At 40.9% G+C, this 16,879-nt stretch overlaps 1 protein-coding gene across 1 annotated transcript in view; it reads right to left on the bottom strand.

Moving 5' to 3' along the window:
* ajap1 (adherens junctions associated protein 1) overlaps positions 1 to 15,495 on the bottom strand; it is a gene marked incomplete at both ends in the record, with an annotated part of 43,825 nt that extends 28,330 nt beyond the window's left edge. The window contains one exon of the mRNA XM_083895347.1: positions 15,467 to 15,495. Within this exon, the coding sequence (XP_083751473.1) occupies positions 15,467 to 15,495 (29 nt within the window). The remainder of the gene's footprint in view (positions 1 to 15,466) is intronic.
* Between the last annotated feature and the right edge of the window lie 1,384 nt (positions 15,496 to 16,879).

Here is a 16,879-nt window from a genome sequence, read left to right as displayed (position 1 = left end):
TGTATCTGTGGCCCACTTCTGGAGTCATCATCACGCTGTGATCACTTGTGTGAAGTAGGTCTTAATTAGAACTTCTTGGGAGTTTGCAGAAGTGAAGCCTCAGCAGATGGAGCTTCCCACCTGAGGGAGGGGAAGAAGGCAGGCTGCCTTCAATCCACGCGCCCTGTGTCTCCGGGCTGCCATTAAAAGACCTTTTATCAGCATGGTCTCCACAGTCCTGCCACTCAGCACACACTATTTTCCAGCCAACACAGCATTTGAAAGGTGCCTTGTTGAAGGTGACTCCACCTCCACTGAAAAGCTGCGTGTGATGTGATGCTATCTGCCGGGCAGGTTTTAGATTGAGTCAGTGGTTGACTGTTTTTTGTTGTTGAACTTCTCAGTGGGGTTTTTCCTGCCTTGGGAAATATGTGTCAACATTGCCTTTAGTTAGCAATTTCAGAGTCCGAAACAACGAACCAGTGGTTTTACTCAGTATAGCACCAGCAATTGATGAAGCATTCGCTGGTGTTGAACTGTGGTATCCATGTCTCTCCCACACACTGCTATAAACGGCACTTGGTATAAAATAAAAAAGATCCACTGGGGAAAAGGTTTCGCCAACTGCAGTTCATGAACTTTCAAGCTGCAGTGGGTGGTTTTCTCTGGTGGGTCCAAACAGACACAGCAAGAAGAAGTTAAAATGAGACTTTGCAAGCATTTATAAGCAGAATTCATCTAAATGAGAAACTTATTTCTACTGAATTGACTGGAATAACTTTCATGCAATAAATAGACAGTTACATATTTAATTTGATCTAAACGGGGGATAATCAAGTGATAAAAGTACTGTGCTGTCTACTCACAAAGTAAAGCCATTGATAGAGACAGGAGTTCAGAAACTAAGTGATACTCCAGTTGTACTGTAGTGTTTATTGTTGCCAGTAGTCGTGTTGAATATTTCCTTTGAGGAAATTGGAGCTTTTCCTGATATTCATTTGTGTTGAACCAATTTCAGATACTTAAGCCTCTACACTTCTAAACCAGACACTTGACCTTACAGATCAACACAACATATTCTACTGCCAGCATCAGCACACGGAGGAGAACCTCATCATGTTTTAGACAAAGGCGTGTTAAGAGTGAAGTCTTAATTCAGATCTAGATAAAGGTAACATCAGTACTCTTTCCTGCACAAACTGAAAGACTGATCTACAACGGGGCAGAACTTAAACCCTTTTTCCATAACATAAACAGAATATGTAGGCTCTAAACTAAATCTTAAATTGTAAATAAAGCTATCAGTGAAGCAATGAAAAATTTCAATGCGACGATGTACAGTGGCCAGTTAATCACCTACAATAAATGTCTCACATATAGGACCTTTAATTACTAAATACTACATACGTATATATATATATATATATAGAGAGAGAGAGAGAGAATCTCTGATAGAACAAGATGTTCATCTTTTCTTTGACAGTGTCTGTATAGATACATGTTTCTAGTTGCATACATTCACTGTGGCATCCAGTGCTTGTGTGGCTCATTGTATGAGGTGTGTATTTATAGCATCTTCATCTGTAAACCATGACATTGCTTTTCTCAAAGGCCTGCGGGGGAATGAGTGAGTAGTATGTTGTTTATTTTTATTTTTTTTTTACAATCATGCATGCACACTGAGATACTACTGCTGTTAAGTAGCTCCACTAGCCACGTTGCTCGAGTGAACAACTTTAAAGGATTACGGATTGAGAATACACCAAAGGCGGAGGTATGCTGCATGGTGAGAGCTCATACAATGTGTCTCCATTCATTCCACCTTCCCTGATTCTGCCAGCTACTAAGCACAGCCGGTTCACACTGGGGAGAAGACGCTTAAAATAGAGATGGTGGGGATATGGAGTGCACATTTGCATTACCCTAAGTGAGTGACAAAGATGGAGAAAGAAGAGACGAGAACAGGGAAGAAGCTGTGTGACCGTCTTCCCCCTCTGGGCTGTAAAAACTCTCTGATAACATCCAGGCCATAGAACAAGGACACTTCTCCTTTCAGATGACTCGCTGTGAGGGCAGGGGCACACAGGAGTGCAGATAGGACCTCGCCGGCAAAGCAAGCTGCATTTGACAGCTTCATTCTACATACGTGCATAAAAAAAAAACCTTACATTGTACATTCATGTACAATATATGCAATATACTGCATATAGATATTACTTTTCCACTCACAAAGAGAAATCCTCTCTGCTAAAAGAGCAATTTGACTGAATGGTGAGCTGGAAACTTCAGGCATTACCTTATCTATTCTGTTTTCATTCTTTGGAGCCTCCTTAGAGCAAATCCATTTGATTGTCCTTTAAACACATGCTTTAGAAAAATGAAAGATATCACTTCTCAATACTCAAATTCAATTGCTGTCCTACAATTTTTTTTTTTCTCCATTTTCGAAATGTTGAATTCTCTGCATGAAACATTCATGATATGTGAAACACTATTCATATTTATTAACCTCACAGGATTTAGGTTTTAAATAATAATAAATGTCAGAGGGATTTGTATGTGCTCCAACAACCCTTGTTCCCATGTTATATATCATCCACATACAACTCTGTGCACAAATCGAAATGCTTTTGAGTTTCAAATTTCTCCATCGACTTTATTTTGGCAGTCTAGACACTGACACTGCACCTTTCCCTGTACGACAGCGCGACACGCACCTTTCAAGCAGTGACCTAAAATTGTTCAGTCTCCACTGATTTGAAGGGTGGATCAAAGTTAAAGATGATGAAACACGGAAACACTGCACTGGACTTGTCACTTGTCTCATGACACATTCCTCTGTTCTGTTCTGTGATGCGTTTAAATGCTTTGTTTTTTGACGGCCGGTTTATGTACATGAAAGCAGGTTTATGCAGGTTTATACATGTTTAAAAACCCTGCACTAAAACCCTGGGCCACTACTTCAAACCCTGATGCCACTACGTTGACCATAAAAGCTTTGTCTTGGTGTATCAACATTGTACAATCAATACATTTAGTGGCAGAACACAACATGCATGTCTGAGTGACCCCCCGGTGACAACAGCAGGAAACAGGAGTCTTCTGCTCCGTGGATCACTGCTTGGAGACTGCTTGGTGGATTTACAGTACGTCGATGACATAGTGCAGTGTCACACTGTGATGACAGTGTGAAGCTGTCAGTAATGAAGGAGTGCACCTGTGCATAAGCAGCACTTTAAAATCACAAGTGCACCTTCAAGTCTTAGTGAGCTTAAAAAAAAAAAATAAAAATAAAAAAAAGTTCAAAGACTAAACCGACCTCTAAGTGAACATCAACCACAACCTTGGTCCGTATGTACTCACATCACTCCCACTTTTTTTGAAATGGCCTTAATATACTGGTAATTGCCTTGCTGTCCTATTGAAAACACATAAATTCACACCACCTCTAATAAATTACTCTGAGTCCTCTGGGATTAGTGTGGGAAAACATTTATTTCTTTGGCCTCAGTTGCAGCATATTGAGAAAATGAGGCCATGATAACAGTCCTTCTCTGTCCTTCCCACTTCCATTAATTCCAGCATGTAGCTTGAGACGTGTCTGACCCAGAATAATTACTGTTTTCGAGAGGAGGTCAGCAGAGACGTACTGCAAAGACCCCGATAGACTCAAGCAGGAATGCGATAAACAACTAAAGTTAACAACATTAACTCTTTGAAACACAGCAAACAAATGTATCAAAAATGATCAGCCTGGCATATTTTTTCAAGGCATAATACATGAAGATAAAGTGGCACTTTATAAAAGTATTCTATTTTACAAATATCAGATATTTTACTTTTAAAATGTAAATGACTGTACAGCCCCTTTTCCACATATGGTCCCAGCTTGCCTCGCCTCGACAGGGCACCGTTTAGTTTGGTTTCCCATTACAATATAGTACAGAGTAAGTGCAACGTCATCACTGCACTGCTGCATGAAACTACCGTGACTTCGTTTTACATGCGACACACACACACAAACAAGTCACAAGTGACTTAAGCAGTTGTTTTCAGTGTAACTGAATCATTAAAATCAGTTAGTTAAAACTATTTGTTCAGCACTTTTGTGATGCCACTCGCCGGTCGCATCATGATCAGCAGTGCTGTTCCTAAATGCACCAGACTCCTTTGTGAAATATTGAGATTTGAGACATTTACCTGGTAATGTTGGAGATTAACCCATGTTTTTAGGATTGTTAAAGTCTTTTTAACTGATCTACAGTTCAGCCTGAGACAGATGTCCTTGCTCCCCAAGAGTTAGAAAGGGAGACCAGCATGTTCACTGGTCAGGAATTAAAAGCAGAAATCTGACATTAAGCAAAAATGTGATGAATTATCAGTGGTGATAAGTAACTATTTACATTACAAGTACATGAGTATAGTGTTATGATACATGTGGTGCTTGTGTAACTCAAAGTCATGCCACTTTAAAGTCCCAATAGTCACTTTTAAGTGTAGTCAGTGTCTCCATTCAGATGCTTTTTAGTTGTTAACAGCTCCATCAAATAGTTGATTTTACTTGTCTGTCATTGTTTAGTGAATCTTCAAATCACAACTATCAAACATGTCAAGGAAAACAAAATAAAACCACACCGGTCCTTTTAAATTCATTTCATTTTTGTATTTCATTTAGGACTATAGTGTTGGTACTAGTACTAATAATAATCAGAATACTTCAATCAACATTATCATGCATCATTTTTCCTGGTCCAGTTGTCCTGGAATGTAACACACTGTCTCAGGACATGATAACTGACTGATGACTAAGACTTGATGGGGTACAAGGTAAAACTCTAGGGTATGAGTTTGAAAGCAATAACAACAACACAGCCTCTAAAGCATTTTCTTTTCTATAAGTCAGGTTATAACAAATTAAAAGTGAAGAGGCATCATATAAGCATAATGTGTTCATGTGAGCAGCATCAGACATTTGCACAAAGCAATACACGGTAGCTTTGTTTTGACTTAAGAGCTCCGGACGCCACGTGACTCAGTTGGTTTACAACCTCTGCGGTGACAGGAAGAGCTTCAGCAAAGATTAATAGTGGCAATGCCGGTTTCAAGCCGTCAGAGTTTACTGCACACTCTAAATTCACGGAGATTGAGCAATATATCTGCTCTATCTCTGAATATATCTGACCCTTACATCGCCCCAGGGTGTTAGTATTCCGTGTGTGGAAATAGCCAGAGCGCACATTATTCCAGACTTGCAGTATCTGACATCTTTAACTTTCTGACAAACTTTACAGCGTCCTACTCTGGAGAACACTTAACATTGTGATAAAAACATGTAAAAACAAACAAAACTATTCAAGTTAGGTAGAACTGGATTCTGCACCTGGTATGAAATGATCAGTACACACGCAGAATCTGTTGCCTGTGGCCGGCCATTACTCTGTCTTTTATGCTGATATGTGTTTTATGGCCGTTGTATGGCTGCGATCCAACTCTGCTTTCCCTCAGGATCTTCGTGATCCGGTAAAATGCTCTCCCGTTTGCTCGTTTCCTACTGTTTAACATCACAGGGCACAACAACAACAGGTCCACCATTTTTTATATAATACAGCCAGTGATAAAACAAGTTTCCAGCTATATATGCTGCTGGTTTTATAGGACTATGGATTTGAACAGCATTGCTTCCTGCCGAAAATTGTGTTGTTTTGGTTTTGAGTGTTGCATGACAGGACTGTGTGACGTCAGCTACCGGACCACACTTTGAAACACACTAATGGTCTTTTAATGCATGTGACAAGAATTTGTATTGCAACTTTAATTTAGCAGTGTTGCGTTATTGTCTGTTTGCATGGGTCAAAGCAGACGATTAGGCCAACTAAATCTTTGTTCAACATATAAAACAATAAATTAAAGGCAGTCTTCTCACATAACTCTGTACAAATACAGGGACGTACGTCATCTCGAGCCTCTCACGGTGCACAACTCTTGCACAGAGCGAAAATCTCAAAGAGAGTGAGGGAGTGTTGTTGTTTTAGTTCAACAACCTTCACAAAGACATAACCAGACTGTTCTGCTCCTCTTGTGTGTTCTCTCTCCTTGTATAAAACAACATACTCTTCTTTTCCAGCTCAAATACATGTGTTTATTCAGACTTACAAAACCTATAGTATAAACTGAGTATCCCTCACAGACTCAAACCACCTTCTTAGCAAAACGATTCTGCAAAAATGTCAGCATTTGATGTTTCACCAAACATTATGTTGGATAGTCAGGTTGAATACATGGGTCAACCTGACTGGGTCCAGTCTGAGCAGCTATTGTGTGAGTTGCCATTAAAACATGTAGACATTAAGGGTCATCATGTGCCTGCTGATGATCATTTCATCTTTCAAACACACAAACGTAGATGCGTAACCTGTTTTTTTTTCACTTTAATCAAATCAAGTCAAGGCATTCATCATTTTGACTTACATCTTTGTTAAATAAAAAAAACACGTGATATTTTATTGATATTCATTTACTCACACATGTTACATTTGCCATTGTAACATCACTGACAGTGGCAAAGTGCAAAGTCGCTAGCAGAAACTAAACTGCTGTACATTACAGATCATACCGACCTAATAAATGCTTAACTTTCTGTCTACTTCCATGTGTCTAGCCATGAATTATATAATAAAACCTTCAGGAAACTTCATATAATACATTGTTTTTCTGTCATTCTTCTCTGGCTGATTGAAGTAGTGTCTAGGAAAACCTACCTGTGAAATTAGATTAAAAGTTTGTTTATGGTCACAGTGATGCATGATAATGAGTCCAGAGGAAAAAGGACCAGAAGGAGGCCATAAAACACCAACAAATAAAAGGGCAACAAATATACAATGTAGTATAATAAAGAAGACCCAACGCTACTACCATTTAGCTACCATCTGCACTCTCCAGGCAAGTCTGACCACTGTTTCAGAACTGTCTGACTTAACTGGGGTCTAGACTTCTTTGGTCCACTCGGTTATTGCTCATAAAGCTAAACTAACCCTGAACCTGTAGTAACAGAATAGAAGCTGACGGCTCACAACCGTATAATCCGTACAGGTAAAGAGTCCATCAGTTCAGGTGTACCCGTAAAGTCCTCTACTGTGTACATTACAACCCCACAAGTAATTGCTAGTCAACTCATTACCCCTCCACAGTCTAACGCTTTGATCAGTGAAACATCCTATTCTGATCAAAAGTAATTGTCCGACATAACTGAGGTGTCTGTTGAGACATTAGGCTAAATTGACTGGAATCATCTCCACTTGCTCTTAAAGGACAGAACTTACAGTTGCATATAGTTGAAAAGAAAACCCCAAGTGTCATTTAGGAAAATAACCAGCCAGTTCCAAAGGCCGAACTCCTCAGAGAAATGCCGTCTGCATTTGAAAAATATGACAGCGCTGCCTTTCCAGTCCAATAAACTCAATAAACTGTTAATGATAAAGCAAATTGAAAATGTCAGAAAGTATACAAAATGCTGAAAGCAATTCTCTGTAACCTTGATGAATGGTGCTGCATATTGGATATTTATGAATTATGAGGCTACACGGCTTCTTCCTTTATTCCATTTAAACCTCATTCTAACTGGCACCTTGCCCACAGTCGTGGACACAAAAGAATCTGTAATGACAGTGAAAGCAAACTTTAGCACATTGTTGAAGTCGCACTTCACATTTTGCCAAACTCAAAAGTGAATTATTCACTGGGGGAAATAGCCGCCTAATTCATCACACCTGTCTGCAGGCCTTAATGTTTGTTAATAAGGTGTTGTGTTTGAAAGAAAAATGACAGCGCACTTCTATTATCAAACACTGATGCCCTCACACAGTCCTGAACTTGTTCACATCAGCACCATAATTCTTACAAATAGTATCATATTATGGCAGAAGCTTAAAAGGGACCATTAGCAAAGACAACTATATTTTAATCTCTCTTTTTTTCAAACCTCTCTACCACCATTGTGCACTAAATTTTTCAGGAATATGGCATCAACAGTCTTTTATCACAGAGACGATAGATTGTTGACGTAGAGGTCCAAGTGTGTGATTCAAATCTGCTGAAAATCATGTTCACCTGTATCTCAAGTGTTTGGCATTCAATTGTTTGTGTGTGTGCAATTACGGGGGCTTTGACCAACTTTGTCCATAAAATGTATGACAACATTTGTTGTAGACAAACATCACACATCTTTTTCAAGCTATGGACCGGAACAACATTTTTTTATGTAGAGAAAATCATCTAGTATTTAACCCTTTTGTGCGACGTGTCAAATGTGATGACAGAAGCTTGTGTCTGATACCTGCACTGACTGTTAGCTCTACTAACTTCATGCCTTAGCTGTAAGCCAACAGCTCAGTTTGCACTTTTGTGGTTTTTTTTGCTTCAACATCAATGGTGTAGAACCAGAAATACTTGACACTTCACATGGTTTAGTGACCTTATCTCACAAGAAATCTCCTTCTACTTCCGTGTCAAATACTAGGAAAGAAATGTTGCTGCATGCACAGAACGCCAAGTCCAACTCCAGTCTGACTAAGCGTATACATGCAGGAGTAATCAGATTTTTAATTGGATTATCCAGGTATGATAGTCCGACTAAGACTAGCTTGATTTTAGTTGGACTAACAAGTTTACATGACATTAAAGCAGAACTAGACCGGAAGTTCCTATTAATGCTGTTTTTTAAGTGTATCTGCATCATTACCTTGTTTATGAAGCCCTGAAGTTTCGAAAACAAACAGTTCAGCCATTGCTGAGAATGCTGTGTTTTATTGTAATCTCGGGCTCAGCGAGATCTCTGAAAATCCCGTTAGAGTTACGTAAACAGCGGTTCTTCGGAACAGCCGATCGTCCTGCTCCGGGCACTAGTCCGGACACATCCGGTTGCGTACATTGAACCGCAGAAGAAGAATAACGTCCGTTGTGGAGGTGTTTCACGAGCGACAGTGTCTTCTGACTCTGGGTCTGACTCCGGGTCAAAGTCATAAAAGGGACTGCGGCGGGGAGTCGTGACGAAACTATTTTTAAACACTGTTAAAACAATGTTTTGATAATGAGTAGTGCAGTGCATCCACTATTCCAGAAGGGGGAGCTGCGCTTCTGAGAGCGGGTGTGCCGAATGTCACTTCCGGGGTACTGCCCAATCACAACACAGTCTGTCTTCTCAGATTTATGTCTGAAATAGCGCGGCTGACAAGTGCTTCAAAAAGGACAGATTTCTATCGGCTCGTTTCCAGCAACTAGGAGGTTTTTGACCATAAAAACAGGTTAATATGTGTAAGTAGACCTCCATAACTAACATATAATTATGTGCAACAGGACCACTCTATGTGGCTTTTAAGAAAACCAAATTATTATCTTAGTCTGACTAAAATCGGACTTTTAACATGCATTTAAATGCACTGACTGTTGATGGTATGGATAAAGGCCAAGCTGTGCTAACAGTGCCATCTGATGGACAATTTGGTTATTACTTCAAACAGTCTGGGACACTTCTAGGCTGTATGTTTTGAACTCAAACAGGGTTAGAATGTTATCTGATTCGTCCATTAATAATTTTAATAATGGATGACTAGCCAACTATCAGAATGGTTGGTGGTTGCAGCCTTAATTTATGGAAGAACCCGTATTTCTTGCAGTGTACAGCAGCTATTTATTAATTTTTCTACTATGAGGGGAGCTGTGATGCCTCTAAGTCTCTGTTGACTATGCACTCCTGCCTTTATTTGAAGTGAAAGGGGCTGTGTACTTTCAGCTTTCAGACTAAGAGACAGGGTAAATATTACTCAGCACGTGTACACGTACACACACATGCACACTCAGGCATGCAAATTCCTCTGTGATGGCAATCTGTATTACCAAAGATACACAGGAAGCAAATCTCCTATTCCCACTATGTTGTGTTGCTAATTTGTTGATTACAGTTGATAATTCCTCCGAGATCCTGCAACAGCGAAGTGACACATCACTAATATCAACTGAATGTGATGCACAGAGACTCGCCAGGTGGTTACAAGCCCTGCTCTCATTTAACAACAAAACACTAAGCACTGACATGTCGCCCACTATTCTGCCTCTGTGAACAATATACAGTTATTGCACATCATTACATGTTTCATCTCACAAGATAGAGTCTGTCGATACACCGAGGAGCCACATCATTAAAACAGGTAACTGGTTTTACTGTGGTTGCTGATGAGTATGTTTTTTTAATTAGTCAACCAATAAAGAATAAATTAAAGCTTGAAATGGGTTTTAAATGACAGATGGTTAAGAAGAAACTCCTGTTAGAATAGGGCACATACAATAGTGTATAAGAATTAGTGTCGTCTAATGGTAGCACTCCAAAATGCAACAAAAGGAGGACTCCTCCACTCACCTCTCTTTCCCCATTGCATCAGGGAACTACAGTGGCCTTTGGAACAGAAACGATGTAAACACTCACTCACACCCTCTCTGCCATTTGCTCTGCCTTTGTCTTAATTAATGTATCAGGTTTGTGTGGGCAAAGCCATTCTTTGTTGCAAATAATTCTAAGGCTATGAATATACTCTCATCCGAACACACGTACGGATAGTATATTCAGTTTCTGCCTCCTAAATGTTACATTCTGGACCCTGAAAAGCAGTTACTGTACATATCTCATGTACAGCATTGACAAAGAAGCTAAATATACAGAGGTCAAGGAAGTTGGTGCAATGTGGGTGCACATGCCTGTGATTGTGGGTGCTGCTATTTTCAGTATATTTGTAGATGCACATTCTTCCAGTGTGCCACTGTGCACTTTAAGTGAAATCGCTTAATTCATTTCTCCCCTCGAAACATTCCATCATAAATCAAAATGCACCATTTGGAGTAATCTCCACACATTGGTTGTGTTTTTTTCCCCCCAGAATATCAGCTGCTTATATTTGTGTTGTTGAAGAGGAGAGGCTGTGAGGAGTAGGAGTTAAGCTGTCCTTACCAGATACCCAGCATAAGCGAGATAAATACCACAGCTGATTCTCCATAGAGTCCAGAGAGTTATGGATTGCTTCTGTGGCACAGGCCTCTGGGAGGCAAATATGCTGTTGAATCTTGCAAATGTTTTTGGCAGAGCACACACATACACACACACACTCTCCATGCCTCTGAGGCTGCAGCAGCTGTTGCTATACAGTCATAGTGTAAGACACAGTGTTGCATTGCTACGGTCAACATTTAATTCACCTAAGAACAAACAAAAGAAAGAAGTGGTGTGTGTGTGCATATGGATCTAGGGTCCAAGAAGCAACAGCCAAGGGTGCTGCATCATCCCATTAATTATATCCACTGCACAATGTCCTCCACCATATTGTGCATGACCTACCCACTCAGAAAGAGATGCTGGGTGGAAAAGAGCCTGGGAAACAGCATTATGTTCCAATCAACGCGGGCCCTTTTGCTGTCAGAAGTTTTTACTTCACCTCATGCCACATACATCAATGACCTTTCTACTGTTTGTAAGTATTTTAGGAGAAAGGTCCCTGCTGAGTGATGCTACCCACACCCCCTTCATTCCTCCCCACCTCCCATGTCTGGAAAAGACCAGTTAGTGGAAAGGGCCATGACAGATAAATCTGATCCTTTGTAGAGGCAGTATTGATCCAACAAAAGCTCACTACATGAATCAAGTATGAGCTCTGTGCTGTTGGTTCCATGTGCATCGGTGCAGTAGAAGCACACGCGTTTGGTGAAGTCCAAACGTAATGAGCTTATCATTAAACCGAATCGGATTCGAGGGAGCTATAGTGGGAACTTTGACTTGAATTTTGTGAGATCTGAATCTGCAAATATGAGATTAGGAAGGAACTCAATCAGTGTTTTTGTTCTTTTTGCTTCTTCCTCGTGAGGGGGTCGCCACAGCAGATGATCTGCATATTTGATTTGGCAGGGTTTTTTTTTTTGTTTGTTTTACACTGTATGCCCTTCCTGACTGAGGTCAATTTAGAGTGTCCAATTAACAATTGAACGGCGTATGGTATTTTTTTCCAGTTCTGTCATTTAACACATCGTCTGCAGTTATATACAGACACATAAATATATATATATATAAACGGGAAAATGAACTGAAAGCAGTTAGGGTGCATTTCTGCCTACATCTCCTCCCCATTAATTACTATGACAGTGAACAGGTAAGTAATTTATGGTTGACCGCTGTCTGTGGCACCAGCTGCCTTCTCTCCTTTTCGCTCATCATTCTCTCTCTGTGTGGTATTTTCAGCCCGGTCAGATGAACCAGCATCTATGTCTATGTTGTCTCTTCATACTCCCTTTACACAGGGACAACCTGTTTTGGTCCATCTAGATTTAACAGTCTGCTGAGCACAGGGTATTTATGACACACATGCACAAATGCACAGACTCACACACACACACACACACAAATATATACATCTCAAGAGAGTAGGATCTCAGAGAAGCAACACAGCCTATTTCTCTGCAAATTAGGTTAATCACCCTCCAGAGAAGCCAAGTTAATAACCCTCATCGAGGCTATTAAGATGGCACCTAAATCACAGGAATCTCTGAATATCTGATGGCCCATCACACAGCAGAGGCACTTCTGGCATTCTTGATAGCGCTCGCTTTAATGACGACGACTGGTCATGTTCACCCTAAGCAGCTCCAGATGAATGATGATGTGCGGGAGCAATTGTTTTCTCTCCACAGACAACACCTCAGCGTGGAGTATGATATATTAGAAACGCTGCTTCATTAAGCCAGTGATAATATTCAGAACGGAATAATAATTTTCTTTTTACATGAGGCTAAACAGCCAGAAGAACATTATCACTTAGGTATATTAATAGGAGGATGCAATTCCCAAATGTATGAATGGTCAGAGACCCCTCCTCTATCCAGGCTATAAAAACGAGACATAGAAGGAACAGCCACCTGTCTTTAACAGTCCTGTGGAAAAGCAAGTGGAACCTGGCGAATAAAGCCCTTCTGAAAGGCAACTGGTGTCTCTGTCAGCACAATTTTGCAGCTGTATCGTGCCGAGGCCTGATAGCATCTTCAGTGTCTCAGTGGAGTGAGAGCTCACCATGGGGAACATAAAACTGTGTGACGTCCATGAGAGTTCGAGCCTGGAGATGCCAAGCATCGGAGGAGATGAATCCCTGCTGGTTAAGTCTCCACCGAAACCCTCTTTGGCTCAAGCTTGTTAGATTGTTGTGCCATAATGGGTCGCTCGTATCACAGATCAAATTTAAATTCATCCCGAGTGAGATGCAAACTGAATTCATGAAATATTTCATTGGCAGAGCCAATTTTTTTTTTCAACGACATTCCAAGTAAAAGCACAGGGAACTGAACCACACACACACCCTCACACTCATGCACATATGAGTCAAGCCACTGAACAACCCAGTGTTAGTGTGAAAAAATATTTAGATGTTTAATCTTTTATTCCTTCCAAACCCTCCACAGTCACAAAACTGAATCAAACAGCGGGCTCAGTCAGAGAGCAGTGTTCAGTAATTGGTGCTTAAACCATGGGTCAAGATTTCAAATTTGACCTCTTGTGTAAGTAATTTATAAAGCAAAACTGCAGGAGATAATTGTAGTGTACCATTTCTTTACACACATTATTATGTTTTACATAAATTATCTTTAGTTTAAGAGCTCAAACTGGTTTGTGAGAAGCTGTGTCATGATTATTTGACCACATTGCAATATAACAATGAATTAAATATCTGAACTAAATTGCAGCCCAGTGTAAAGCAAGGCAGAATAAATCAGAATAAGGGACATTTCAATCTCTCTTTATATATTACAATATCATAGGGGCATCCTACATGAAATTAACACACTGATTTTCATTGTTCAGCATTCGTAAAACCTCACACACTAAACGAGGAAACATGAACATCTTTTAGTTTACAATGATTTGTGTATTGTACGTTTAAAGTGAGCGATCGTACAGAATTATTACCATGGGTTGTCTTAATGAGACATAATATAAGACTATATTTATGAAAACGCTGTTCATTTTATGCATATTTATATCTATTGATACGTTATCTATCCATCAGTTGCTTAAGCCAGTGCTGCTGCATTCACACTCACTGTTCGTAGTCAGTTGTTGTTGTTCTTTAGTTCACTGCTCATTTGTTTTTCGCTCTTTTTGTGTTTTTTATATATTGTACTGTATTGACAAATACAATCTGAAACATGCTAGATTATAAAGTAAAAAAAAAAGAGAGATATGTTTCCATCCATAGCAGCTCCTACACATCCCTGTTTCACGTCCCACACAGGCAAACCCGCCAGTGTCTCTGACTGACGCAGGTCTAGACAAAAGCTAAATGCTCTTATAAATTATAACTTATTAACCTATAAATGCACAGCCATCACACAGCGAGAGGTGGGAATAAGATTGTGCAGGGGAGAGAATCTCACCGCTGGGCGACTGGATGTCATGACACAGTGTGACTTTTTCCCTCCCTCTATTATCTGCCAAATGAATGGGCTCAATTTCCGCTTTTGTTTGCAGACTTCCTGGATAAGTCAGAGTGAATAGAGTGGTCTCCATCCTGTTTCATTTGGAGGGGGGGGGACATGAAGCAAATATCCTCTTCTTCTTCTTCTTTGGTTGCATTACTATGTTTTATTGTAGTGTGAGAGCAGCAGGGAAGGAAAGGAGGGGCCAAGTGCGAGTGGATTTTTGTCGAGTGGGGTAAAGATTAGCCCTCACCTCCATCTAAACACTCTGGATGACACATGCAGCCTTGGAAAGTTTAGAGAATTGCACTGTTCTCTGCATACATTTACTCGCATAATTTATGGTGGTGTTGTGGGAGCAGATTTATTAATGAGTTATAATATATATATTTTCCAGATAAACTAAGTTACTTTAATCTGTGTTGGTTTTTGTTGGAGTGTGTATGAGAGTGCGTGCATGTGTTTGTCATCACAAGTGTGGAGGAGCTGATAGACCTAACCTTGAGCCTATGTGTGTGTGCGTGCGTGCGTGTTTCTGCGCGCGTGTGTCTCAGAGAGAGAAAGAGAGAGAGAGACTGTGTATCTTAAGCTGTACTATTGGCGACCCCCAGTGTGCAGGATGAGAAGTTTTTGATCATTTTCCTCTTTTAAACAAAACAAATCAGTCCTTATAACGCCTCCACATGAACAGTGCCGTCACCAAAACAACAGAACACGATGTAGTTCAATTAAACCTTCATATGTTATCCCTTCACCCTCTATATTTTACCATTTTTTCCAGACAAAATATGATCTAATCACCAATTCCTGCGGACTCATAACTTGCAGTGGCGTATATTTAAAAATAATAACAAATAAATGCATTTTTTTAGACAACATCATTAAATATGTTATTCTGTATACACTAAATGTAATATAAATACATTTCTACGTCTTACCTCACAAACGTCTGGCAAACAGCATGCAAAAAACTATCCAAATGTCTTACCTGCGCACCACACTCCGTTTTATCCACATTTTTTCTCGACTGCAAAATCCGTCTCAGTCCTCCTGGTGCCCTCCCATTTACACGGGTTTCCACCAAAAGTCGACAATAGCTGGTTAAATGAATTTTAAAAAAAGACTCAAGTGATGGACCGTACTCCAGCTGTCATCAACGCAAACATCATTTACGCCGTATCCTTCGACGTTGCGCACATCACATTCCTCCCAAACAGCGCTGCCAAATCCGCGCGCAGATGCCACAGCAATAGTCAGCTCTCTTTCAAGTTGCTTGTCAATTGTTCTACTGACGCGGATCTTCCCTCGCGAGCGGTTTCAAAAAAGGTGATGGGGTTGCGCGCGTGCGGGGAGGATAGGTGAGGCGGGAAACCTGGAGAGGTGTCCTCAAACTTTACCTCCGCGCTTATCTGTCACTTCTTTCTTTCCTCCTCCTCACCGCGCCGCTGGTGACGGAGCTGTGAGATGCGCAAAACAGAAAAAGACTCGCAGTTGGCATCCTGTCGCTGAAAATGACCGCGCTCCTTCTCCTACATCACGGAAAAAGCTCGTACAAATAAGAAAGGAAAAAGAAATAAAAAAGGGGGTGCGGGGGACATATGGTGGGGAGGGGGGGTGTTGAAGAAGATGAAGATGTTCCGTCCTCTGAAGCACAGAGGAGACAACTCACGGACGGCAGGGGGTCCTCATTGTCTGGAGGTGTTGGAGAGCGCAGTGGAGTCAGATGAAGTAAAACATTTTTTAAAAAGAGGTGCAACTGAAATGCGTTGAGGGAGAATCCTGCTGTCTGACAGTTGTTCCAGAGGAGTTGGAGAGACAGAGAGAGAGAGAGAGAGAGAGAGAGAGAGAGAGAGAGAGAGAGAGAGAGAGAGCAAAGCGGCTGTGGTTACAGAGAGGAGAAGAGAGGAGAGGAGGCTGCTCCGTCTCCCCCTGCTGCTCCTCTTCTCTCTCAGACTGACGAACGACCTGCCCGCTGAGCCCCACGCGGCCGTGACGTCATTTTAAAGCCAAGTAAATATCCATTTCTTGCCGAAGTGAGACTCTCGCCGCCTTGTTTGATTGTCAGCTCTGGTTGTTGGGAGGATGTGACTTTGCTGTCCAGTTGCAGCGGCGGGAGAGTGAAACTGCACAAGACACAGCTGTTCATAAACATTAGGACAGATGTAAAGTCCTCAGACAGGTATCACGTGTACCCAAAAAAGTGGCCATTGTGGTCGTCTGCAGCTGTATCTCACCCCCTCAGGGTTTGACCTGCTGTATGTTCAGAGATGATATGCTGATTTTAATGAAACAAGTGGTTCTTTCAGTTCCTTTTCCTTTGTACCAGTCTGTTCATTTTCCTCTGACCTCTCGTGTCAGCCAAACATTTCCATCCGCAGAACTACTGCTATTTCCTCTTTTT

This window comes from Microchirus variegatus (assembly GCF_963457635.1).
Source record: "Microchirus variegatus genome assembly, chromosome: 9".
NCBI lineage: Eukaryota > Metazoa > Chordata > Actinopteri > Pleuronectiformes > Soleidae > Microchirus > Microchirus variegatus.
Note: the sequence above shows the minus strand (reverse complement) of the source record. Positions and strands in the feature narration are given on the sequence as shown.